This window comes from Ursus arctos, unplaced genomic scaffold, assembly GCF_023065955.2.
Source record: "Ursus arctos isolate Adak ecotype North America unplaced genomic scaffold, UrsArc2.0 scaffold_3, whole genome shotgun sequence".
Classification (NCBI taxonomy): Eukaryota; Metazoa; Chordata; class Mammalia; order Carnivora; family Ursidae; genus Ursus; species Ursus arctos.
Window position 1 is genome coordinate 35,317,330 of NW_026622985.1, and position 26,420 is coordinate 35,343,749.

Genomic DNA, 26,420 nt, shown 5'->3' on the forward strand with positions numbered 1-26,420 from the left:
CTTCTCATTAACATAATAAAAGATTTTAAAAGCTGCCACTTCAGATGTGACAGATTGATCACTGAATAACTCCACTTAAGATTTTTTATTCATGGCATTTTCTTTATACAGATCACATGTCACTTATCTACGAAGCTTTAATACCACCTTAGACACATGCTATAAAGATACAGCTTAACATTATGCAGAATGATTTTTGTTCTTTTTACCTGCTTCAGAACTGTATGAGCTCTCACTGCAGTTACTCCTCTGCAGTATGAAACGCTGGCATCATTTATCCTGTAGAAGAATATGCAACTCTGGAAGTTCTGAATCATTCCATTAACTCTTACACATGCCGGCAACTAGGAATCCTCTCCACAAACTCTCTCAACTTTATGAATTCATTTCATTTGGGAGATCAGATGCAGCTAGGCTCACCTAGTACAGAGCGATGTTCCAAAATTACATAAAGCTGACCATCTGAGTGTGTAGGACCTGGGACGAGGGCGAGCGTAACGCCGAGGGGTGCTTCTTGCCATTCTGTGGCCCATTCCCTCTCACTGCACTTTCTCTTTGCAAACTGGACTCTCCTAGCGGGGCTTGTGTTGGGAGGGTGAGATCTGCACTCAGTCCAATGAGAGGAATGTTTCGCCTTCCCCGCGTCTAGGGGGAACCCGGACCTCTCGGCATCTCTGGTCCACCTGGGGCTCGTGGTCCCCCCGGAGCTGTGGGTGCCCCTGGAGTCAACGGCGCTCCTGGTGAAGCTGGTCGTGATGTGAGTCTAACACGTGGTCTGTATAAGCAAACCCAGCTGTGTTCCATTGTGTGCAACTTGTTCCAAGTCTCTGAACGAGATGGTCTGTTTCCCCATGATATCTTGTGTCCTGACCACTCCTGCTATTGAAAATATGAAAAATTACTTGGGCTGGGGGGATGGCTCTTTACATAGTATACTTCAGAGTTGGCCAAAATAGTAAAAACGCCTCTAAGAAAACTAAGCTGGCAAATTCTAACTGGCATGTTTGACGATCTGCCTGGGGGTTCACTGTTGAGTCCTGGGAGGGATAAAGACAGAGAAGCTGAACTATAGGGGCTGGCGGGGTGAAGAGCCTCACTGGGCGCCTTACTTGCTGTGGTATCTTCACAGGGCAACCCTGGGAACGATGGTCCCCCAGGCCGCGATGGTCAACCCGGACACAAGGTCAGCACCCCTCTTTGTCTTTCTCCAATTTAAAAGTGACTAAAATCCAAGCCAGCTGGATGCTCAACTTCACTTTGCCTTTGGTAGGGAGAGCGCGGTTACCCTGGCAACATTGGACCCGTTGGCGCTGTGGGTGCACCTGGTCCTCATGGCCCTGTGGGTCCCACTGGCAAACATGGAAACCGTGGTGAACCTGTAAGTTTGTAAATACCAGTCCCTTAGTGCTGTCCTCACTCTGCCCTCCCCACAGTCGGCAACTGTGCGGGCTTGGAGGGGGAGGAGCTTGGGCTCGGCTGACAAGTTTGGTTTTGCTTCTCCAATTTGCAGGGTCCTGCTGGTGCTGTGGGTCCCGTCGGAGCTGTTGGTCCAAGAGGTCCTAGTGTACGTACATGGTGACGATTTCTTCACAAATTAACATTTAAGGAAACTCAGTCCAGACTGTCCATGAAGAAAATAAATAATATACAAGCTAGACTTCCTATTTTTTAAAAAATTCAGTCCATGTTGCGAATTGCTACAAATAGCTTCTAAGTCTCTTCTATTTCAAATCTCTTCTGCCTGTTGGTATTAAATAATCACAAAAATCTAGCCGCTTAACGGAGGCTCAACTAAAGAAGATTAGGGGAATAGAAGGGTGTAACACCCACGTGGCTTTTTAACCTTTGCATGTCTTGAGTTAGCTCTGTAAACAGATAAAGCAATATTTGTGGGGAAGTGAGTGTCATTTTCAAAAGAAGGTAAATGCCCTGTCTGTCCTCCTTTTTCTTTACAGGGCCCACAAGGTGTTCGAGGTGATAAGGGAGAGCCTGGTGACAAGGGGCCCAGAGGTCTTCCTGGCTTAAAGGGACACAATGGGCTGCAAGGTCTTCCTGGTCTTGCTGTAAGTAAAGTGTAGACATCCCGCATGTATACGGATCTTAAATGATCTTCCTCAAATTTTCACTGCTCTTACTCTAAAATGAATGACATCATATTCACTTCCCATTCTCTGGCTGATTCCATCTCACAGAGATAATGCTATTTCATCCCAACACAAAAAGGTGAGGGTTAAGGGAGATCAAAATATACATATATTAAAATCTCCTGGCAACAATGTCCTTCAACCCCACTTAAAACAAATATAATTAGAGGAATGTCTAATATTGCACTGCTGAAATAGCTTGTAGAAAAAAATATAATTGAATATAATAGACATAATGGGAGAAAAGAGCCCCATTTTACATTTTCAATTTTCTCAATCCAGAGTCCATTGAAACTAAAGAAGTTTTCCATTCAATTAAAAAAAAAAATCTGTCAACATGTGTTCTGAAAGTGTGATTTTTCCTGTCCTCTCTTTCAAGGGTCAACATGGCGATCAAGGTGCACCTGGCTCTGTGGGTCCTGCCGGTCCTAGGGTAGGTCAACCTAAGAGACCTTGGTCTCTGAAATCGAGCTTATGGCAGGGAGGGAGTCCCAGAGCTCTGCTTCCTTATGGGGTTTTCACTGACTCACTCAGACTTGGTGTCCTTCCCTAGGGTCCTGCTGGTCCTTCTGGCCCCGCTGGCAAAGACGGTCGCATTGGACATCCTGGTACAGTCGGACCTGCTGGCGTCCGTGGCTCTCAGGGGAGCCAAGGTCCTGCTGTAAGTATCATTCTGGGCAATAATAAAGAAAATCACAGACCTGAGGAATATTCTCTTCAGACTAACCCAAGACGGCTGTGACAACGCATTTAAGTAGTCCCCTACTTCCGTGTTAGTTCTAAAACATGTAAAGATTGTATGGAAGGAGCTATTTCAGCCCATCCCTGCAAGTATGCCTGGGATTGAATTATTCTTTTCTACTTCCTAAAAAAGCTTGTGTGTGACACTCAACTGAAAATCTGCTGTCATTGATGTCTCTCACTGTGACCAAATATAAAATCTCCTCCTTCTCGCTCTCACCTTTGCAGGGTCCTCCTGGTCCCCCTGGTCCTCCTGGCCCTCCTGGCCCAAGTGGTGGTGGCTATGACTTTGGTTATGAAGGGGACTTCTACAGGGCTGACCAGCCTCGCTCACCACCTTCTCTCAGACCCAAGGATTATGAAGTTGATGCTACTCTGAAATCCCTCAACAACCAGATCGAGACCCTTCTTACTCCTGAAGGCTCTAGGAAGAACCCAGCTCGCACATGCCGTGACTTGAGACTCAGCCACCCCGAGTGGAGCAGTGGTAAGTCATCAGGATGTCCAAGCCGGACCAGCCCTTCTCACGAGCTGGGCGTTGCAAAATCCATTCCTGCTGACATTTAGGATGAAAAAGTTTGGGGTAAAAATTGCATTATGTGGAATCATACCTAATGAATAAGCATTTTCTTCTCCCAGCCAGCACCCAGTCTCAAGCTTCTCAATATATATTTTTGCCTTTTTTTGTGCTGATATACTCTGATTTGGCTTTTCATGGAGGAGAGGAGGAACTAATCTTGAAAATAGCCATCCTCTTTCTATTAAATGTGCAGTAGACAATGTTACTTATGGGAATCAAAATCTTTGTCTAGTAATTATTAGAACCTATGCTCCACTCAAGGAGAGGTTTTATGAGCTGGGTCTTGTTTTTGTTTGTTTGTTTTTAAAGGTTACTACTGGATTGACCCTAACCAAGGATGCACTATGGATGCCATCAAAGTACACTGTGATTTCTCCACTGGTGAAACGTGCATCCGGGCTCAACCTGAGAACATCCCAGCCAAGAACTGGTACAGAAATTCCAAGGTCAAGAAGCACATCTGGTTAGGAGAAACTATCAATGGTGGTACCCAGGTGAGGAATCCTACAAACATTCCTTCTCCTACTAAATAATATTAAGATCATTTCAATGGTCTGCATTTTAATCCTCTACCAAAATGGTATTATTAAAAAGAACGTGCTCTTTTTCTACCAAAATGGCATTATTAAAAAGAACGAGTTGCAGTTCTATCCTGGACTGCACATTAAAGATGGAGTGATTGGACATATCCATACAATCTAAAGTTATTATTCAAATTTGACTTAACTGATAACCACTGGAGAAACTGACTAGTGCCATTTAGCGTGAGGAAGTGCTGGCCAGCACACAGCCCTGTGCCCGTGCATATGTATTCTCAGGACATGTGCTTTTCTGAATTTTTAATCAAATCTCTTCACCAAGTTTATTGAATGCCTACTGGTGGGAATCACAGAAAAATGAAAGAGGTCTGACTCTCTGTCTCTGCACTCTTATTCTAAAGAAGAAACATACATATAAAGGCTTATCTAAAACAAGTACCTTTTTGAGATGATCTTGCCTCAGCCTGGTAGTTCCTATATGGCTTCTAGGTCTCTCGTATTGCGCAGGCAAGTGAATTGAGTTTCCTATAAAAGTACCTTCTTCCTAAGGTTCAGATCTGAGTCCATCATTCCTCCCTAGACCAGCCTTATTTTTTTCCCTTTTTTGACTCTTACTATTTGAGTTCCTCTCCACTTAACTAGCATTTCTATCTTATTCTCTGTAGTTTGAATATAATGTTGAAGGAGTAACCACCAAGGAAATGGCCACTCAACTCGCCTTCATGCGCCTGCTGGCCAACCATGCCTCTCAGAACATCACCTACCACTGCAAGAACAGCATTGCCTACATGGACGAGGAGACTGGCAACCTGAACAAGGCTGTCATTCTGCAAGGCTCCAATGATGTTGAACTGGTTGCCGAGGGCAACAGCAGGTTCACCTACAGCGTTCTTGTGGACGGCTGCTCTGTAAGTAATCGTGACATACGGGGAAGGGAGGGTTGGAGTTCTAGCTTAGACCACTGAATGAACAGGTGAAGGAGAGACCTACCTTATTCAGTCTATTTTCATAAATGTATTTATTTAAATTCAGATGGCAAATCCGGAGGATTCTTATCAGATCTTGCCTTCGGAGAAATTCTCTGAAATGCTGAAATATATACATTAGCTTTTTTTCTTTAAACATGTGTTTGTTAAATGATGATGTCTGCCCATAACTTAAAATTACTTGAGGTTAAAAGGTCCCGAGGTATAATTTATAGCTATATGTACGTTATTCGACTTATTAGTATGGTCTGCATGTAATTTTTCTCTATAATATGCTACATATTGAAGAGAAATTAAAATTCACTCACAGCATACCCACCCAGCTCCCTTACCGGTACACACGCATCCCGAAAATGATACTGTAGCAATAAACCACTTGGAATATGTATTGAAATTTTCTTTTAAAAAATTATTAGACTGGTAGGAAACCTCTCTCCCTAAAAACACCACTGATGCTTCTGTTTCAAAAATGAACATGTCGCTCTGGGCCGCACTTCAGAATGAACAGGCCCCAAAGCGGTTCTTAAATAGCTAAGGTTCTGATGATGATGATGCTAGACTTAGAAATGGTGCTGCTTTTTATATATATATATTTTTTTTTTTTCCCTTTTTTAAACAGAAAAAGACAAATGAATGGGGAAAGACAATCATTGAATACAAAACAAATAAGCCATCCCGCCTGCCTATCCTTGATATTGCGCCTTTGGACATCGGCGGTGCTGACCAAGAGTTCAGGGTGGACGTTGGCCCAGTCTGTTTCAAATAAATGAACTCAACCTAAATTAAAAAAAAGAAAAGAAATCTGAAAAAACTTTCTCTATTTGCCATTTCTTTTTCTCCTTTTTTAACTGAGAGCTGAGTCCTTCCATTCCCTCTGCACATCTACTTGCTTAAATCGTGGGCAAAAGAGAAGGAGAAGGGTTGATCAGAGCATAGTGCAATACGATTTCATTCATTCCCTCCCTGCCCCCCCCCAAAAAAAAGATTTGGAATTTTTTTTTCAACACTCTTACACCTGTTGTGGAAAATGTCAACCTTTGTAAGAAAACCAAAATAAAAATTGAAAAATAAAAACCATGAACATTTGCACCACTTGTGGCTTTTGAGTATCTTCCACAGAGGGAAGTTTAAAACCCAAACTTCCAAAGGTTTAAAACTACCTCAAAACACCTTCCTGCGAGTGTGATCCACGTCATTAGGTGCTGACCCAGACGGAGATGAGCTGAGGTTCTTGTTCTGTTTTGTTCAGAATGCCAAGGTGCTAATAGTATTTCAGATACTTGAAGACCGTCGATGGTGCTAGAAGAATTTGAGAAGAAATAAGCCTTTGTGATGAGTTGTATTGTGTATTCTTTTTCTTTTGATTTAGCATCAGTATTTTACATCCGATTCCCAAATAAAAGTATGCAGATCACTTGCCCAACCTTGTCCTCTTCTTTAAATTCAGCATTTGTTCTTTGCCAGTCTCATTTTCATCCTCTCCCGGGGTACCAAAAAGAAGCCTTGTTTCTTGGACAAGCAGAAAAATTAAATTGTACCTATTTTGTATATGTGAGATGTTTAAATAAATTGTGAAAAAAATGAAATAAAGCATGTTTGGTTTTCCAAAAGAAAATATTGAGTAGAATTCCTTGCTTCGATGCTCTTTGCAATATAAATATGGATTATAGCATCTCTACCAGCCATTAGACTGTTTCTCATTAGATAGAAGCTATGCAAAAAAGGCAATTTGGTATAGTAGAAAGAGCAGAGAACAAGGACCCAGGAGATCTGACCTCCAATTCTGACTGCTCCTTGTGGCTGAGTGACCTTGAGCACTTCACCTTCCTGCGTTTAATTTCCCTATCTATGTTATGGGGGGAGAGTCCTTCTCTGAACTATAAAACATTTGCCCTACTCAAAATACATAACACTTAGCAAATGGTATTGTAGACCTAAGTTTATGCTAAGCGGAGAGCCACAGAACCTTCTGGTTTATTATCTATTAAGCACTTCAAAACAGTGGCTGAAGTTGGTCTATGTACAATTGATACTATTAACTAAAACAGTTTCAAATACTCAGTAAAAATGCCATACACTTAAATCTGATGCAACCGAGTACAACGCGTGTTAGGAGGTAATGTGTGTGCTGTCAATCAGCACAGACAGTTGTGGATAATAGTACCATGAACACCTACCTGCCAAATCAAGTTCATTTTCCTCCCCTGCACCTTTCAATGACATCTGTAATACACTTAAACATAGTAATGTGTCAAGTAAAATGTTAAGATTCATTTGGAGCTTATTTCCTGTTGCAGAACATAATTTTGATTGTAATATTTGCCTCCTGAAATAAGTCATCTCAAGATTCAATTAGTTTTAAAAGCAAAAGACTGAACATGATGAAAATCTAACATCAGCTCTAAACAGTTACCAAAGTCTACTTAACCAAACGGCAACTTCAAATTACGGTCCATCCACCAACTGAATCAGGACACAGGGATGCTTTTTAAAATGCAGATTCCCAGTCCTCAACCACCAAATTAAGATTTAGTAAGGAGTCAGTATTCTTACGCACCTTGCAACGTTCTGTTGTGCATCCGCTGGGAAACCACAGGTACGGAGACTGCCACAGCCCTTTGGGGTCCTAACATTCTGTATCTGGCAAGAGTGAAGCCATACACCTGACCAAATGACACAAAGAGAACAAAACCCCTGTAATCAGAATACCAGTGCTCCCGACAAATTAACTGAAATGCCAGGGCAAACTTACATGATAACCAGTTAGAAGCGTCTGGGTTCCTTCAATATGTTATGCCCTCAGGTTCACAGTCGAGGAAAGTTGACTTAAAGAAGGCAAAAGTGGAGAAGGAAGAAATCCTTTCCTGAGCACCAGCCGAGAGCCGAACACCGTGCTAGATGTTCATAGTGCTCTCTGTCACACTGAGTCCAAACAGGCAGATTTCTGAAGCCAACAGGCATTCATCTAATCATGAGTTACAGGGGATTACAGGAAAACAGTTCCATAAACAATGGTATAGCTGATAAATAACAATGAGGAAATAAATGATGGTATATCCAATCAATACTAATGAGGAATGAATAATGGTATATCTAATAGACAGCAATAGGAAAAGAATGAAATACATTTTGATATCCCAGTAACATTTATGAGGATGATTAAACAACAACAAATGCTTAGAATGGAATGTTATAATCTTTAAAATATCACATTCAAGTACACTGTCATTAGAAATATATCAAACATGCATATCAAATGCTCAGAGTAATCATAGGAATGACTTTTATGCCTAAATTTTCCAAATTTGCTGTAATGTAAGTTATATCACCCTTATCATTTACAACAAATTTACCCTTAAATATTATGAAAAGAAATAAGCAATGAACAAGTGAAAACAATCCTGGCTGAGGAGTGGCCATCTCCAGGGCAAGAGTGGTCAACCTCCTACCCGCTTCTCTTCTGAAAGAGAAGGAAGAGCCTAGCCTCAGAGTCATCACTCACTGTGACCCAGCCACACTGGGGGGCCCCAGGGAGGGGTGCACAAAGCCATACGTACCAGGAGCAGCATCCTCGGGGGTTCCACAGTTCGGCTGCAGAGAGAGAATAAAATAATGTGTGAACACAACATTAAACAAAGTGTCCTCTGAGGATAGTGGAGGACACGATTAATTAATGAGAGGGAATCGCTGAAAATTAACCTTAGCTTCATGCAGCAACAGTGACATTTGGGTTTCGCTGGCCAGCTTGTGCCAGAGATCTCATTTCACTTTCAAAGCCTCTATCTGGCCAGAGGCTTCTTCTCTGGAAGCCACATATTAGAACAGTCTGGTACTTACCAAGCCAGGAGGTCCACCTGTGAGTGTTCCCAGGGCCTGGGCCGAGTACTGAAGACTTGACCCTTGCACGACTGGCCCTTTCTTTAGAAGCTAATCACCAGGCCCGAGGGACCCTCCTCACAACATTTCCTGACCCTTGGTCCTATGAAGGTCAGCCACCTCCAACTTGTGCCACTCTGAGAGGGAAGAAGATTGCATATGAGAGAAGGAAGGAGCAGGTAGCCAAGACAGGGGGATGAGGCATTAATCAAGTCTGGTAAAAAGGGTCATTTAAAATTCTAAAATCAATACAGCTAATGCACTGGCAAGGAGCAAGGACACCTGACCAATGCAGAACACATTTATTATCTTTAATGCCAAAATACTGTTTTCTGCTATTCCACTTAATATCACTGAAAAAGAAGTTCAGAAATTGGATTATATATAAGAAAAGTTGGAAATGTCGTTTTGGGTCAGAACAACAATCCATCTAGATGAGTACTTTGCCTTTGACAGCGGCACCAAGGGAAATTTGGGAGAAAGAGTGGTTGGCACTTCCTGAGAACCAGCCTCAAAACTCCCATTTAATAACCCATTGTAAATCTTTTTTGTACATAGATGTATCTAAACCCTTCCAGAGCCCTCTATCTGTTTTGAAATATGTTGGTATTACAGTACCAACAGGAGAGAGCTAATGCTGAATTGTTAGCCCGGCTTCCTGGCCCTCTGATCAAGTAGCTAAAATATGCTTTCTATCCCTGTGCCTGGATCAGCCAGGGATTCAACATCTCAGTGTCCGCAGGGAGCACCAGTAACTGCAGCAATGGGGCCATCGACAGCCCATAATGATTGACGTATCCTTGCTGTTGGGCGAAATAAGCACATAATTTGTGGTCAGCAGCCGAGGTTCTGTGCACCAGCTCCACCACCGACAGGCCAAGGGCACTTGGGAAAGTCTCTTAAGTTCTCTAAGAATTTGGTTAACATACCTGCTCGGACATTTCCATTGGCATACCTGCTCGACCCAGCCCACAGAACGCCGGGAGGACCGAGTGGGGCAGACGCGAATGCGCTTCGTGAAGTGTGGGCAAACGTTGCGTGCCATCTTTAGGTCCAAAATTTCCAGTCACTGGTCGTCACCTCTTGGGTTAATCTCCTATCCCTGGCCCTCCAATGTAGGGCGAGCAGAGCCTAGAATTTAAATTCAATTGGCACCACTCTCTAAACTGGTAATCGATCAAGTTTGAGTCATGCCTCCCCATCAGTAAAAATGTGAGCCCTTACAATTAATTTTCTTAATCTCTTCATATATATAACTGTCAAGTGCCTACTATGTACTATGGTACTAATGTATGATGTGCAATGTAAAACATACATGGAAAAAAAAGCCTTTAAAAGAGAGAAAATAAATACAAATAGAAAATTCCATACTCCAGTGGATCGTTTTACACCCCCCCCCCCTGGCGTGCACACACATTCCCAGCCTCTACTGGAGAGACCAGTGCTCCAAACCAGATTCACAGTGGGCTGCGGGGGAGGGCAGAACTCTACTGACGTCCTGAAATAGGTGCTAAAGTTTGTGTGTACATGCTTTTTTTTGGCGGAGGGTCCACAACTTTCTTCAGATACTTCAAAAGGGTTCATGACCAAAAATCATGTTATGAACCACTGCACAAGGCAGTATTACTTGTTTAATAAACCCTGGGCTTTCCTGAACTATGACTTTCATGTCTCATCTTGGGTCTCACACCCAGAACATGCTGCTTCTCCTGTCCTAAGGCCTGAGAGAACCAACCAGCACGGACCCACATTAAAATCGAGGTTTGTCTTTCACTCTTCCATTTCCCTGCCGTGGGCCCTCTCTCCTATGTTTAACAAGGCTTTATGACCCAGAGTTGGACCTTCCAATATCAAAGTGCACTTGTCCACAAACAAATAATATTGAACAAATTCAGTAATGGAGACTGATTAATGAGTTACTCTTTTTAGGTAAAATATGCAAATGTTACTTTTTTTTTTTTTTTAAGCAAGTTTAACCTAAAAGCGATTGCAATTCCTGGTACTATAAGAGACTGTAAGGACAATAATTGGAACATACTCTTCAGGGACCTTCAAATCATCCCAGGACCACATGTCTTTTCCTCATCTGGCTCTTTCCAAACAGAGCTATTATTCTGAGCCCAAGCTATAAGAATAATTTTGGCCAGAATTAACAATCCTCATGGATTCTAGAAAGGTATCCTTAAAATTGCAATTCATTACATATTTAAAGAAATTCACAAACACAAAATGCCACTAAAGTGAATTTTTTCTAGTGTAGCACTGCTCTTGGTGCCCAATGACTTAATTAACCGTCAACAGCATGGGGGGAAAAAAGCAGAAACAATTTTTTTAATGGAATCTATTAAGGCCAGGCAGAATAAGAACACCTACTCATAAACCACCGTGCTGAGTAGATGGCCTTTCTCTCCCTACGGGATGTCACTTCGAGTTCACTGCTCCCCCTGCTGACTGGATAATAGAACACCCCCGTCCTTGAACACGGCCGCATGCACCCCATCAGAGAATGAAAACTCAGATTTCAGAGGAGAAAATAGCTGTGCTTATTTCCTGTCTGCCCCAGACACACAGCCTTTTCCCCAGCTTACGTAGCAGCCTACCTTCACGTCCTCAATGCTCCCTTTTTTTTCTTACCCTTTTAAATTTATCCTTAATCTCTCTCCCATGGAGCCGGTAAAATGGAAGTCACAAGGAGGCAAGCGCCAGCGCAAAAGGAGAACGGGAGAATGGCCCTTTGGGTGAGCAGAGCCGTCCCACGCTACAAATGCTGCCCCGCAACGCAGTGAGTAACTTCAGGAGCAAAGCAAGGGGTCCGAGGGATTATACAGAACAGACACAAGAGGATGTGACAGAAAGAACAGGGGCTTAGGAGGCAGAGCTGTGTGCACATGAAGCCTGTCTCCACCACGTCCTCATCTGGAAGCTGGGGATGATGAGGAACGGCCCACCGGAAGGCTGGGATCAGAAACCGGAAGGCACAGCAGCTAGGAGGCCTGATGGGAGGGCGCATGCAGCACCACCGCCAGCGTGGGCCCCGCCAGGCTGGGTCTTCCCCAAAGCCCAGAGCCCCGGCCTCACCTTTCCGGGAGCGCTGGCTTCTCTGAGGACAGTGGCCTAAACCGCTAGCACATCTACAACTCAGTGACACTTCAATGTCTCCTACTGTAAATGGATTCCAGCAACTTCCAAACCCTCACAATTCTGGTGAGTCCTTCTCCACAATCCAATAAAAAAGTACCGAGATTTTATGAGAAGCTTGAAAATCTTCTCAATTTTTTACAAAGAAAAAAATCAATCCCACCTCAACAGTAAAAACAAAAAGGTAAAATTCCTGAAAAAAAATTTTTTTTGGTATCCAACTGGGCTCTGCCGAAGGCCATGTGGTTCATCCGATTCGGGAGACAAAGCTTTCTAAGCTGAGACAACAGCCCCTCATTACTTGGAAGCCAGTTCGTGTACACAAATGGACTAGAACTCACACATACGTGTTGAATTAGCCAAACTCCTGACACTTAATTTTCACAATCAGTGAAATAAAAAATTTTCTAAAACTTTGTCTCTGGCAGCAGAAATTCTAACTCGAGAGTTACCAGCACAAGAAATGATCATTATTATTAAATTCATGTCCTCGCGGAAATGTCTTGGCCTATATGAATTTACTCAAGGGCTTTAAACATCATTAAATCACCTATTATTGCCAGTGCTTTGAATGTCTCTACGAGTATTATTATAAGTGGGTCCACTTCAAAGAAGCTGGATTATAGTCATTTCCAACATGGTTTTTCTATCACTGATTAGAGGTCTCCTCTTCCTTATAATACAAAAGTCTAAAAAAAATTTTTTAAACCTTATCGATGTCACTAAAGTTTCCATTGACTACTTTGTTCATGATAAGATACCTTCCTAATCAAAAGAATAAAAAAAGACTTTCCTCAGATAACATCCAGAAAACTGCCCATTTAACCATTTCTCTGGGTTTATTTATAATGAATATTTACTTCTTGTTAAATACTAAAATATAGTAAACTTAGAGCCAATGTGAAGCTCCACATGTTTTCTTGGATTTTCTTCCACTAAAATATCACAATAAACACTCACTTTGTCACCGTAAATTATAAAAAGAGCCTTGCTTTTCTTCTCCCAAGCTTGGGAGGGCTATCTATCAAAAGAGCACAAAGTCCACTAAATCCTTTGAACCTTTGAAGAAGGAAAGACAAATCAATGCCAAAAATGACGTGCCGTCTTACCAATACACAAATTAAACTGTGTATTTTGTAAGATTTATAGGGTAAGTGGGCTTCTTTTTATTATCACTTTTGCTAGGTATCTGTCAAGTGAATCTAATTCAGTAAAATAGATTGATACATTGGGAAAAATCTCTAGTCTCCATTCTGGGTTGGGAAAAAAAACCATGCAGACAGTTTAGTCACCCTATACCACTCATATTATGATTTAATTGGTCTGAAATACTGTTTTAAAACTCCCTTGGTGATTGTAATATGCAGCCAGTGCTAAGGAAAACTGTACCTGACTAGTGCCACAGGGTTTGGAAACACTCCCTTAAGATCACTGGTAAGGTTAGAAGTAGGTGCAAATATGCCTTTTCCTAGGAAGACGGTGCGCAGTATTTAAAGTTTTTCCAGATCCCATACAGTATCTACCTCACCAGACCTGCTGGGGTGGAGTCAAGGTATCTTGATTTTCAATGACTACCATTGAGGTGAGTCCCATGTACTCCCAAAGTCTGGGAACCACTGGTTAATTGCTGTCACCATATTACTGACATATTCTTGGATGATTCTGTGCCCCTCTCCCCAAAATGCTTAGGACCACAGCTCTAAAATCATGGGCTCTCTAAGCTGCTTTAAATGAGAACATGTAATGGCTCATTGAACTCGTGAGCAATTAATTTGGGAACAGTTGCAGTATTATAAATGTGATTACTTATTGCAAACCCAATTAATCCAGTCAGGAGGAATGTTAATTACTAAGGAGTATGGAAATTAGCATGAGTGCATGACTAAATGCCTAAATTCTGACCTATTATATTGTCTGTCTGGTAATTTACTTTAAAAATACTTCCACAGGAGGTCTCATGTATATGTGTGCACGTGGGCAATAAGGTAACATTAGTCCACACTCGAGGGTTGATTAGGGAACCTCGGAGATACCCTAATTAGGAAAATCCAAGCTTTAGAGATGGCTACTGTGGTATTTCAAATGGGCATTATTGAAATCTACGTCAGGGGATATATTAATTAGCATAAAAGATGTGAAAAATAAATTTTTATTGTTGAAATAATGGTCTTGAAGATAAATGACTAGCTAATAAATATTTAATATTAACAAAATTTGAGCTAAGCCTTGCTCTGCTGGTAGCCTGCCAGTTAATAGCAAGATCTCCAACCACTAGAAGATACCCATATTTATCCAAAACTCTTGAGTCACTAAATTGGTTTAGAGATCAGGTCACAAAATGACTCAAAAAAAATTTTTTTTGAGAAATGGCAGGAGATAGCCAAGAAAATAACAGGCAAAACAAAACTGTATTTAATTGATTTTTAAAAAAGAAATTGCATACAATAACCATATTTCTCTTATGAGCAATGGAACATCGATCAAAACAAACCCGACAGAATAGAAAGCAATTGGGAAGGCTTCCAAAGCTCCCAAGAAATGATCTCTAATTTGGGAACAGCCAAGATTTACTAGGCCTATTGCTTATATGGCCCTTTCCCCTGCTATAACTGAAAAAAATAGAGGCAGAGCCTCGGCCAACTGGGCCATGTGACTCCTTTTTCCTGGGAGTTTAAAACTTGGAGTGGAGAGTGACAGAGACTGGGAGCCACTGAAGTTGAGGCATGCTAATGACAGCACTCTAGGGGTGGCCATAAACTTCTGCTGATGAGGTCCTAGAACAATAGCTTTGGGGTTGTGCTTTGAATTATGAAATAATCCAGTATCCTTCCACTATCTATTTTGCTTAAGTTAGAGAAAAGCTGATTTCTATTACATAAAACAAAGTTTTAACTCATACACCTGGTAAACAGGATATAGAGTGAATAGCAAAAACATAGGAGTGTGGGGCGATCTTAGAGTAAACAGGAACAAGAACCAAAAATTGGAATGGCCTAAAAAAAAAACAGCCAGAGAAAAACATTGTAGGGAGACAATTCTGCAAAATGTCTTGCAGGCAAAGGTACTGATAACATATGTTCTGGACTCTCTTTTCAGGGATGTTTGTATAATGATAGTGAACAGCCTGGAAAGAGGGAGATGGTGTCTCCTCCCACAGTGGAGAACAAGTTACTGTCCAATATAATAAAGAGAATGTGTCCCTACAGGGCAAATGTCTGGCAGGTTTGCTGGCGGCCCACTGTAAAACTTTTGGGTTCCCCACGCTCTGCGTTCCTCCGCTGGGCCACGTCCTGCTGGGCTACGCTGCACCGCCCACAGGCCTTGGGGGTGACATCAGCCTTTGCTGCTTGCCCTGCTGTGAGTAATAAGTCCTTTGTCTCTGACCTCGAAGTCACATGTCTTCTGCCAACATCCGTTAAACTGGGGCTGGCTAACATCTCAGCTTTAAAGCAGAGAAAATTTCAGACCCTCCACACTTCTCGACAAATATTTCGAAGAAAAATATGTATCAGAATGGAGAGGCACCGCATCTGTACTCCTGTCTTTCAAGTTGCCTAGCAACTAGCCGGTCACCATTGATCTGACTCTGCAGTAACGAAAGACCAGGCTATGTAGAAAAGTGTGATTGAGCTATATGCTTCTAGATCACAGAGATTGTCTGATTTGTCTCCATATCTCTTTTATCACCTAGCCCAATACCGAATATAGACTGTATGCTTGCTGTTTTTATGTTGAACAAATTGTTAAATCAAAGAATTAACTATAAAAATGACTCTGCTGGGATAGGTATGCAATTTTAACGGAGATAGTTTTAAATCTATAGCATAAGTACTTTCCCTCGGAATCATTCTGTTTCTTCCAGTTCACTTAGTTGTGAATAACAGAGATGACTCAAGGAAGCTCACGCAGCAGGGACATACTTAGAGTGGGAAAGGTAAACAGCTTTGCTGAAACCGGAGCTGGAATGTGCCTCTCTATTTAAGGTGGCTTTAGAGATCTCAGGAGCAGGAACTGGTGACTCTGCAGCTCTACCACTAATCTGGTTCATTCATATTCCGCACGCTTGTCTTTTTGGATCTACTATTAATTGGCAGCCTTTTTCCCCCCTTTGCTATTCTAATTCCTTAGGAAGAGATTTCGATGCAGTTCATAAATCCCGTGGCAGCCTGCTAACTGATGATCTCTGAGTGGACATCCCATCGACTGTGAACATTAGTCATGTGCTGTAGCACCTGGACCCCCAGGCATCAGAAGCCATGGGTGCGGCAATTTTTCAAGGGCGTGAGGGCATGAAAGGCCATAAGCAACGTCTCTATTTGGAGGTATGCAGCCTATCTATCCTCTCACTCTCTTCCCGTCACTTCTTCTTCCTGGAAAATATGTATCTTATTTCACGTGGTTTGAGTACTTTGTCTTTAGATAAGAACATAAAACACATAAGTTCTTAGACATTAATTAAGAAAACACATACTTGCACCAAAAAAACCTGGGTGGTGGGGACAAAGAACATGAATTCTGAAAAAAAAAAAAAAAAAAAAAAAGACAAAATGTCATCAAATATACCAAAAAAAAATAAGTTCAACTTGTCTAATAAAGAAACAAAAAGCACAATCTTAACTGGTCTATGGCTATCCTTCTTTTAAAAATAACAGTGTTTTAGCCAAAATATCAGTCTCATGTACAGCTGGCATGAGTATAAATCAGTACAAAATTTCTGGGGAGCGATTTATCAGCACATATCAAAAGCCTTAAAAATATTTTTATATTTGAGCAGTTATTACTCCACACCCTGGAATGTATCCTAGGAAATGAATCCTTAATTCTTCTAAAGACTTTGAGCAAGCAGAGTTTGTACAAAGAGTTTCTCGCAAAGCTGCGAGACTCTCATTTTCTTTCCCCTGCCCAAGTCAGAGCACAGGGCTGTCCTCGCGCAGCTGCCCACAGCAGCCTCCGCTTGGAGACGGAGAGCTCTGCTGGTATGAAAGACAAGCCCAGGAATCACAGAAGTCTTCTAACTTTGAGACACGCCATGGCTATTTGCAGCATGAAGCCGACAGAAGGAACCAGTACCCCGGAGCTCTCAAAAAAGCCACAGCAACTCCACCCTTCGAACTGGCTGGCATGCCTACGCGCCAACCCGGCCCTCTGAGCAGGAGGGGTCATGGCAAGGCGTCTCCACAAAACACCAAAAGGTTGTACTCAAAAATGTCTGTCTTACTGCCTCCTCTTCCACTGAAGTCAATCCCCAGTTGGCTACTGTGAACTCACACTCTCCCACCTCCTCCCATACCTTATCAGCATGAACGGGTAGAAGTGCCTGAAGGAAAGACGCCACAAGAGCAGGAAGGACCTGGCAAAAATCACGACCGACCGGCGCTCCGGCCACATCTCAGGCGCAACAGTTGTCGTAGCCTCATTTACAGCAAAAGATTGGAAATTCACCAAATGTCTAATAGCGGATTGGTTAGAGTAGATGCGGCACATCCATATGATGGACTGCAATACGGTTATTAAGAATGTTCTCAAAGAATACTTAGTGATATAGGGGGATTAATAACTACATACTGAAATAAACAAGTAGATTACAGTGCAGTTGCCTCTCATGCAGGAGACAGGTTTTTAAACCATGATGAAAAAATCTCATATAGTTAACATTACCTTTGAAAATCTCCAGGTTGGATAGCAAGTACCATAACTGCATCATAGTTTTTCTTTTTAGCATCAGAATAGGCAACTGTGTCTGTGACTGAGCATCCAAGCAGCCGGCCCGAGTTCAGACCACGTTGTAGGAAAAATATGTATTTTTACCACTGGTGTCATGACCACTGTAGCAAGATGCACATACCATAAAAGACACGCAGGAACTGAGACACAGAGACTGAGGAAACAGTAAATTCCTATCACCCGCCTCATGCTCATTCTGGGACATATACTCGTGAACAAAATGAAGGGGAATATTTTTTAAATCTATTTAAATTGTCCTCTCACATGCACACAGAGTAAAATTCACATAAGTTTAAGGTGTGTAGTGATTATCTGTATAAACCATTGTCTACAAGTCCAAGTCTATTTTAAAATTTTCATTTTATACAGATATGCATACAAGATCCAGAAAGAGTATATGCAAAAATTTAATAGCCATCATCTCTAATGAGATGATGAGTATTGTTGGGGTTTTCTCCTCTTTTTTTTCTGTATTTAAAAAAAATTTTTTTTAAATGAACATTTATTGCTTTCATTTTCAGAAAAGAATAGTGACTGTTTTCAACTGGCACTCACAAAACACAGATGATATCTTTAAAACCAAGCCGTATTTTATTACAAATGCTTAGCACTATATAGTATTTGATGTGCAATCTCTGTATCAGAAGAACAAGCACTTGGTGACACAAACTGCTACTAAACACGACAGAAACACGAGAACATACGTATAGTGCAGAAGTCTCAATCAACAGAAGTCTATTAGTCTACCTCAGTAAAGCAGTGTTATTAGGGACTATTGAACAGGACACAGAAACAGCCTCCTTATATTGAACTGGACATTAAAACATACTTGACAAAAGAAAAAAGGTTCTATCTAGATATGGATTATGTAAATATACAGAGTCTATAGCAAATTACGTTAGGAGGTGCCTTCTGAGCTTCCCTGAATTCCAACCCTTTATGCACTTGCCTAAAATTTCATTAAAATACCGATTACAGCAATACACTCTCTGCTCCATTCATAAAAAATGCATAGACGCATTCACGTAATAAAGGAAATTTCGCACCGAAACACATATTTCACTCTGGTAAGTCTGTTTTAGTGACTGGAAAAAATAAATGTCTCGTATGAGAGGGATTTAAAAGACAGGTCAGTTAAAATAGTTCTTTGATTGTGTAAAATTACTGGTGGTTGATCCATTGTGTCAGATGTGAAATGAGATTAAACTGTAAGAGTCAGTTTTAAATTCTCAGCATTAAACTGAATTAATAAATTGAGCAAAGACATGGTTCAAGTAGGATTGAAAGGTTCTGCTGAAACCAGACTGTTTAGATCCATTAGCAACACAGCTACAAAGAAAGAATATCTTATCAGAAAGGAGTGTAGGCTGTGGAAAATTAATAGAGAGTGCTAGACCCAATCTTGGTGTAGAATTACATGGAAGGGATTAGGAAGTGAGGGGAAGGTAATTAAGTAGAAAGAACAGCCGGAAAGAACTGAAAAGCGAAAGATCAGATGGTCTGAGGTTGAGCCCCTCACCATCTGTTGGCAATCATCAAAATTTATTTGATCTTATTGTGTATTTACTTTGTAAAAGGGGGGAAAAACTCATTCTAATGAATGAATAGGTGGGATACAAGGTGAATGCCCATTATAACAGAGCTCATTATTGCTGGGAGTAAAATAATTGCCATTGCAACATAACAAATACAATTAATGCAATCTAATTGTTCCATCTTTGTTCATGTCTCTGACATCAGCTTCATAAAAAGGTTCTTATGCTTTCCTGGCCTTTTGTGATTTGGTTGGAGGGTTTTGTCTGTAATTTTACTGTCATTGTTTATTGTATGTCTGTCTATACAATTTGCTCTTGTAAAATTTCTGAGTGACTGCATGTATCCATTAGCAAAGTAGGTCAACCAGCCACTTATGTTTCCCCCTTCTAATCGCCATCAGCACCTGCGATTTCAGTATCAGTTGAGGGTGTTAACTATCCACCCAGTTATACAAAGAAGAAAACTCAATTCTTTCCTCGACTTTACCTATGGCCCCCATATTCATTCAACTACCAGATCCTTCTGAATGTTTTTCTTACATGCTTTCCCTTTCAAATATTTTGGTGCTTCCTCCCATCTCCCCCCCACCCGCAACTGCAACTTTAGGCTTTCACGGTCTTTCACCCTAACTGCTACCTGCCTCTCTTCCTGTCCCCCTCAAATCCATCTGCCATCACGCAGAAAAAACACAAATCTGACCTTTCAATTTCCTGTTAAAAGATTTCTGTTTCCACATCACTTATAGGATAAAGTCAAAAGGCATCTGTGTGGTATATGAAACCCTTCACTACGGTGTCCCCTGACAATTTCACCTCTATCTAGCTCTGCTCTCCCATCTCACAGTTTATACCCTTCAGCAAAACCAGAGTGATTTATAAAGCAACTACTAATAAATAATTAAGCAATTTTTATTATAATCAACTCATGACATGCCTCGGGGATGAGTATTTTCATTCATTCTTTACGCCTGTGCCATGCATTACTATTTTAAAATTAGCTGCTTGGGTTTTAGAGTGCGAGCCTTGCAAGTAAGGCAGAGCGGACGACACAGCCAGCTGTCACTCAGGAGCATCTGTACAAGAGGTCTCAGTGCAGCTCAGCAAGACTAGCTGATACATCATCGTATCTCTGGACACATATTAGTATTGCCCACCAGTCGAGCAGTGTGCAGCTACACAGGAGAGCTGGATATTTTCCTTTATTAAAAAATGATTGAAACAGTGTCGTTCTTTGTCTAGTATCATCTTTCACGTACCTAGCAACACACTTTTAACATGCCGGATATTTGAAAGCTTTATCAGAAAAGGCAGGCTGCCTCAAATCAAGGGTTTTATTTAATTTAGCTCTGAAGTTGCTGGAGGAAAATAAATTGATGTCAGGTTTTTAATTTTAAAGTTACATTTGCATTGCAGATGGACTATTTAACAGTTCACATAATCAATAAAATTACTGCTGAAGCACAGGATGTGTAAATGAGAGACTCTAATATCTGAGTAAGTGGTTTCCTTCTGAAAAGTCAAATCATGTTTGCTTGCTTGTTTAAGTTTGTTAATCATAAGAAATCACCTTCTTTCAATAGAAAAATAGCTCAATGTTTCCACGAGGTACTTGGCTCCTTGCACATGATAGGGATTAACATGATCTTGATAAGTAGAAATATTCCCACCCCATTTTCCCTACCCTAGAAAAGAATGTGCAGATCCAAATTTGTGTAAACTGTTTTAAACTGCTGATTCATTACTGTGCCAAGTGCCAGTGAAGAAATATTTTTAAATGTCTTGAGTACTCCACACATCTACAAATGGGATGAAATAAACATTGGGCTAGTTAAAAGTGACACTACATTTTTTTAAACATTAAGTCTTTCTTTTCTTTAAGAAAAGATGAGAATTGTTTCTATTTTGTTATTGAGCAGTAGTTTTAAACTATATATTTTAACAACTTTATTGAAGTATCAACACAATAAACTGCACATGATTTAAAGTGTAAAATTCAATGTATATATTTGATATACATGAATTGACTTTATTGTTTCTAGTTAAAAAGTCAGAAAAATAAAGAAGAAAACTATCGACTATATTCATAGTAATATAATCACCATTAAACCTGTAAAACACTGCCCTTCCAAGTTTTAAAAAATCTACTCATATACATGTATGAATAAAATAGATATATGCTTCTACTTCTACCAAACTGTGAACAAACTGCATATACTGCAGATACTTCCCCTCGTTTAACTATTAAGTTTTCATGAATATTTTCCATGTCTTTACCTATCTCCCTAAAGATGATTTTCAGTAAATACAACATACCTTTTTGTTTATCAGTAGTAAAATAATTACAAAATGAATGATGAAGGAAATAATCACCTATAACCATAGAAATATAAACAAAGTAATAACCATACAAATAATCACTATTAAACTCTAAAACAACTTTAATCTACATAGATGAATTATAAATATAGATATGTATATATATATACATATGCTTTTATTTTATTAATTAGTAATCGAACTACCTGTATTATTTTGTACTCAAGTGAATTTTAATGAGCATATTGTATATTTGCAATTTTTTGCTGCTAAAAGTTAAAAAACACAGAAATGCATACAGAAGGATATTATCACCAATAACTCTAGTAATACAAAAATTCACTATTAAGACTTCGGAATAATATTTTTCTGGAGAGATATAGATAAACTGCATTATTATTTAAACCCTATTTGTAATCTAAATTTGATATGGGCATTTTTTCCATGTCATTAAATACCTTTTTAAGGAATAATTTGAAATAGCAAAGTAGCTCTATAGTTGACAATATTGGTATCCTTTCAATTTTGGCCAATTTATACTAAATTTTTCATTTCAAAGAAACGTGCAATCCTTTGATTAGTAACAAAGTTTAACTTTTCTTTCAAATGCTCATAGGCCTTTTAAAAAAATACATATTTTGTTAGTTCTATATGCTATAAATATTTTTTCCCAGCTTCTCCTTTGTTTTTATGGTAATATTCTTACACAGACGTTTTCAATATTTTCCTTTATAATTTTTCCTTTGCATTTTTGTTTAGCTTAAATATTCATTTTTGTATTTTAAAATTTATTTTATGTTTTTAATTTTCACATGTGGAATTTATTTGGTAAATGATGTGAGGTAACCAAGCATCCCTGCACATGAAGTTGAAATGGCATCTTTATCACATAATAAATTCTTATGTATGCATTTGAATTTAAAATTTGTGCTAGTGGAGTGATGAAAGCTGCAGTTCAGTCTCAGAGCTTTTGTTCCTTTTGTATCTGTTTAGTTAAATGTGGCATTGATTTAGGGTGGCGCTTTTTTTTTTTTAACACTCTATAAAGTGCTGTTATTGAAGACTTACATTTCGATTTATATACACACATATAGTTATTTTTCCTCTTCAGATTTATATTTTCTGTTAGAGCAATACAAGCTTTCTGCAGAAAAAACACTATAAATAAAAGTATAAAGAAGCAACAAAAATTAGGTTGATCCCTCTTAATCTTAGTATAAAACAGCAACCACTGATAACACTTTGGCATAATTAATTCTAAGCTTTTTTTTTTTCCACCACTTTGTAAAGGCTACGAGAGATGTAAATAAACATTTCTAAACGGTTTTATAACAATGGCTTTTTTATTCTTCCCATAAAGCTTTAAATTGTTTCATAATAATGAAATTCTTTATTCTTTTAATGGAATTTGAAATATATTCTTTAAAGAAACAAAATGTATGAACTCACACTCCGAAAACAGAAAACAAGTTATGTTTTCTTACTGGTGAAAATGAAAATTCTCTATTTCACCAGCGGGTGGCAATCTCAACATATACCCGGTCTGGTGTTGTCAATGGAACCCCTTCATGCAAAGGGGAAAACTAACCTAAAATGTCTGACAAACATAACTCCAGCAGCTGTTGTTGCCCTTCAGTTGTTGTGATTTAAAAAAGAAAACGAGAAACCTGCGGAAATAATCACAAGTGAGAACATTACACAACATGAACAAAATTACCTTGGCTTAATGTGGGCTTGGTGAAAATAAAAGCTATGTGTTAAAATATTATTCCTTAGGTGCTTTTAAAGAACACAGTGTTTTAAATATTTGCAGATAGGACTAAGAGTTTACATCAAACAAACATCCTACAATTACACGAATTACAACTATTGCTGAAACACAGAACAAAACAAAAAGTAATGGAGAATACTATTATGATGGGAAAACGGCAAGTTTGAGTTATTGGTGAAACATCGAAACACGCAGTTGAGCCACCGTTAGAGTTAAAGGCAGTCAGGATGGTAGAAGGCTTCTACGGGCAGGAGAATCCACATGGAGATGGACTTGTAAGTAATTGCCAGAAATTGCACTTATCTCCAATTTCAGAAACACAATTGAGCAGAAAATCAAAGCCCTTGGTTTTTTAAGTGCAAAATTCAATGACCCCAAACATCAGATCACGGAAGAAAGCAGTTCTTGGTACTTCCACTGATAGTTTTGACCAACACATTTAGATACTTAGTCTCCAAGCCAAATATAGTATAAATATGGCAATTTTTCTATTTTGTAGAAAACCATATTTTTTTTGCATTAATAATTTTTAAAAAAACTAACTAGCACAATCACTTGAGAGAGAGAGAGAGAGAGAAAATCTTCAACATGCCAGGCAGTCTAAATTCAGGGTAGGGCTCTGCTGCAAAGCCGCAGAGTGTCTCCAAACTGAGTGCATGCTCTCAAAAAGACAAAGCTTTGAATCCACTTTGTCCAACCCAGTTCTCTCTTCCTGACTATGAATCCAGGCCCGTTGGCCAGCTACAGTCTGTCAGTTCCAATTTCCCACCTGCTTCTACTCCAGCGCTTTAGAACCTACTGAGCCTCGGGGAGCAGGGCACAGCGACAGTCTGACTCAGGATTCGGCAATGCTGGGGCCCCTCCGGCAAACTGGTTAGGCGCTCCCTCAGTAAAGAGTGAAGAGCCTCTAGGCAGCACTATTTGGGGGAAAGGACAATAAAGCTGACCTAGACCTAGAAGCAAAGCCATAGTGGCTGCAAGAGTGCGGGCTTCTAAAGTGCGGTGACTCTTGTTGGTAACGACCCCCAACCCAGCCTCAGGGATTCGTATTAAAAATTGACTATAAATAGAAATCTAAAACTGCAGACCTCTCCACTAGCGGCTAACACCAAGGAAAGAGACATTCTTATCCCCTGCCTTACCCAGTCTTTTCAACCATTTCTCATATAAGGTAAGGTTGCTAGATGCCGCAACTCCCCCCCCCCCCCCCGCCCTTGCGTCTTGTTCCAGTGTCATTCTCAGGGTATAGATTACCATAATTAAACCCAATATCCTATCAATGAAGAATAAAACAGGGCTTCTGTAAACTGGACCCTTTTTCTGCATTAATAGAACACAATATTCCTTCAGCTTTTTTTCGTATTGACTTAGCCTTTGAATAAATATTTATCAGAGGTCAGTTTAATGTGAACAGCGCTAAAATAGGCAATCTGCTATCTTAAACACTATGTGAACCATATTCAGCACTCCAACGGGGATTAAAGTCACCTCAATAAATGGTGATAGACGAATTAATGCATGATCAAGTGCCAAAAAGAGCATGGCAGATTCCAAGAGCTTTAGTAGTTCAGAGTCAAGGAGTAGTTACGGCAGACAGGACTTAACAGCTAACATTCACTGAGTGTTTATTCGGTGCCAGGCTCTGTCCCGTGTTCCCTCAGTAGCATGATCTCATTTAATCCTCACATCAACTCTGTGAGTTAGATACTATTATTATCTGCATTTCACAAGCAAGGAAACTGAGCCTTAGAGATGTTAAATAATTGATCCAAGAGTACACAATTGGGAAGATCTGCTTCTTGAACCTAGACAGTTTGACTCCATTCTGCTCTGCACTCTCCCTACACAGCTGTGGCGCCATCAGTTTCTCAGTCATGCCCGAAAAATCAGAGGTGTCTCATTTAGCTTAGTTCATGGTGGCTGCTTTCTGATCTTCAGGGACTGACACTTCTAGCCTCCCTTTTTATGTGAAACCAGGCAAACTGGACATAATGAAACAGTCTGAAGCTTTGTCACATCTGAGTCCACTGCATTCATGAGGATGCAGCCCACGTTGGCAGGTCAGGGCTCGGTGAAAACGAGCAGCATAAACATCAAAATAACCCACAACGGAAGACTTATGAAAAGAGCTAATACTATGACCTATTCTTGATCTGGGGACAGTAACATAGATAATTCAAAACAATATATTTACATCTTTTTCACTCAAATAACAAGCATGATGGAATGCATCATGTGTGCAAGGTGCTGCAACAGACACTACGGGTATTCACTGCAGGGCTTTGGGAGATGTTTATGGAGCTTTAGAAGCAGATACACTTCTTAAGGTTTTTTCCTTGGGACTTCAGTTCTTTATTCTAAGCACACAAGGCTATCACGACAGATGAGTATGGAAGATACTACGTAACACCAAAGGGAAATACACCAAAAAGTAAAAAGCCTCCCACCAACATTAACTGAAAATATTTATATTAATCAAAAGCCCATAAGTCCAGACCTCTTAGGATCATATTTTCTCAGCCTCAGGAGGACAGTGTTGTGAATAATGATAAAGTAGAAAGAATTCCTTCCACAGTAATAAAGTAGTTGGTCTTTTTATACTGTTCTGAGGGGAGGGAGCAAAACAAAACAAATTTGTCCATAAACATATGAATAATCCCTATTAGACTAATGAAAAGTGAAAAGTGATTTTATGTTCTTTGTTAAACAACTTAAACATTTACCTAGACAAGTACTATATTTAAGGAGCCAAAATCTGCCTCAAAGGGAACCAGCTGGCTATGAAATATAATCTCTAGCTGGATGGAGGATAAACAAAGTTTAGTTCTTCGTGGAGAACATGCAATGAAGATGGAAAGCACATTGCCCTGGGATTTGTCCGGAGCAGGTGTCAGCAGCCTCTGTGAGATGGCTGCCAAGTCTTTATTTATTCACTCTCTCATGAACTGGAAGAGGGAAGGATTCTAGTATCTTTAGGTCAATTCACACACACAGGCCCAGAAGGGGATGCACTTTGAGGCAGCTAGGTTAAATCTATAAGCAGAAACACCATGAAAAACACCTGGTCTAG

At 40.1% G+C, this 26,420-nt stretch overlaps 1 protein-coding gene and 1 long non-coding RNA gene across 19 annotated transcripts in view; one reads left to right on the plus strand and one right to left on the minus strand.

Annotated features, from left to right (window-relative positions):
* Window positions 1–6,079, plus strand: part of COL1A2 (collagen type I alpha 2 chain) — a 32,272-nt gene extending 26,193 nt beyond the window's left edge. Inside the window, exons 41-51 of the mRNA XM_057304516.1 lie at window positions 650–757; window positions 1,130–1,183; window positions 1,271–1,378; window positions 1,511–1,564; window positions 1,956–2,063; window positions 2,524–2,577; window positions 2,698–2,805; window positions 3,114–3,372; window positions 3,775–3,959; window positions 4,670–4,912; window positions 5,610–6,079. Of these exons, the coding sequence (XP_057160499.1) occupies window positions 650–757; window positions 1,130–1,183; window positions 1,271–1,378; window positions 1,511–1,564; window positions 1,956–2,063; window positions 2,524–2,577; window positions 2,698–2,805; window positions 3,114–3,372; window positions 3,775–3,959; window positions 4,670–4,912; window positions 5,610–5,756 (1,428 nt within the window). The 3' untranslated portion in view covers window positions 5,757–6,079. The remainder of the gene's footprint in view (window positions 1–649; window positions 758–1,129; window positions 1,184–1,270; window positions 1,379–1,510; window positions 1,565–1,955; window positions 2,064–2,523; window positions 2,578–2,697; window positions 2,806–3,113; window positions 3,373–3,774; window positions 3,960–4,669; window positions 4,913–5,609) is intronic.
* A 263-nt stretch (window positions 6,080–6,342) lies between these two features.
* The window catches only part of LOC113260119 (uncharacterized), a 57,262-nt gene continuing 37,184 nt past the window's right edge, over window positions 6,343–26,420 (minus strand). For 3 of the 18 annotated variants that reach the window (XR_007188222.2, XR_008956400.1, XR_007188214.2), the window contains exons 4-6: window positions 7,743–9,997; window positions 7,548–7,653; window positions 6,455–7,223 (exon numbers count right to left, since the gene is read on the minus strand). This is a non-coding gene — a long non-coding RNA (uncharacterized LOC113260119). Of the gene's footprint in view, window positions 9,998–26,420 lie in introns of all 18 variants that reach the window. The other 15 variants (XR_007188215.2, XR_007188219.2, XR_007188225.2 and 12 more) reach the window with 12 other exon arrangements.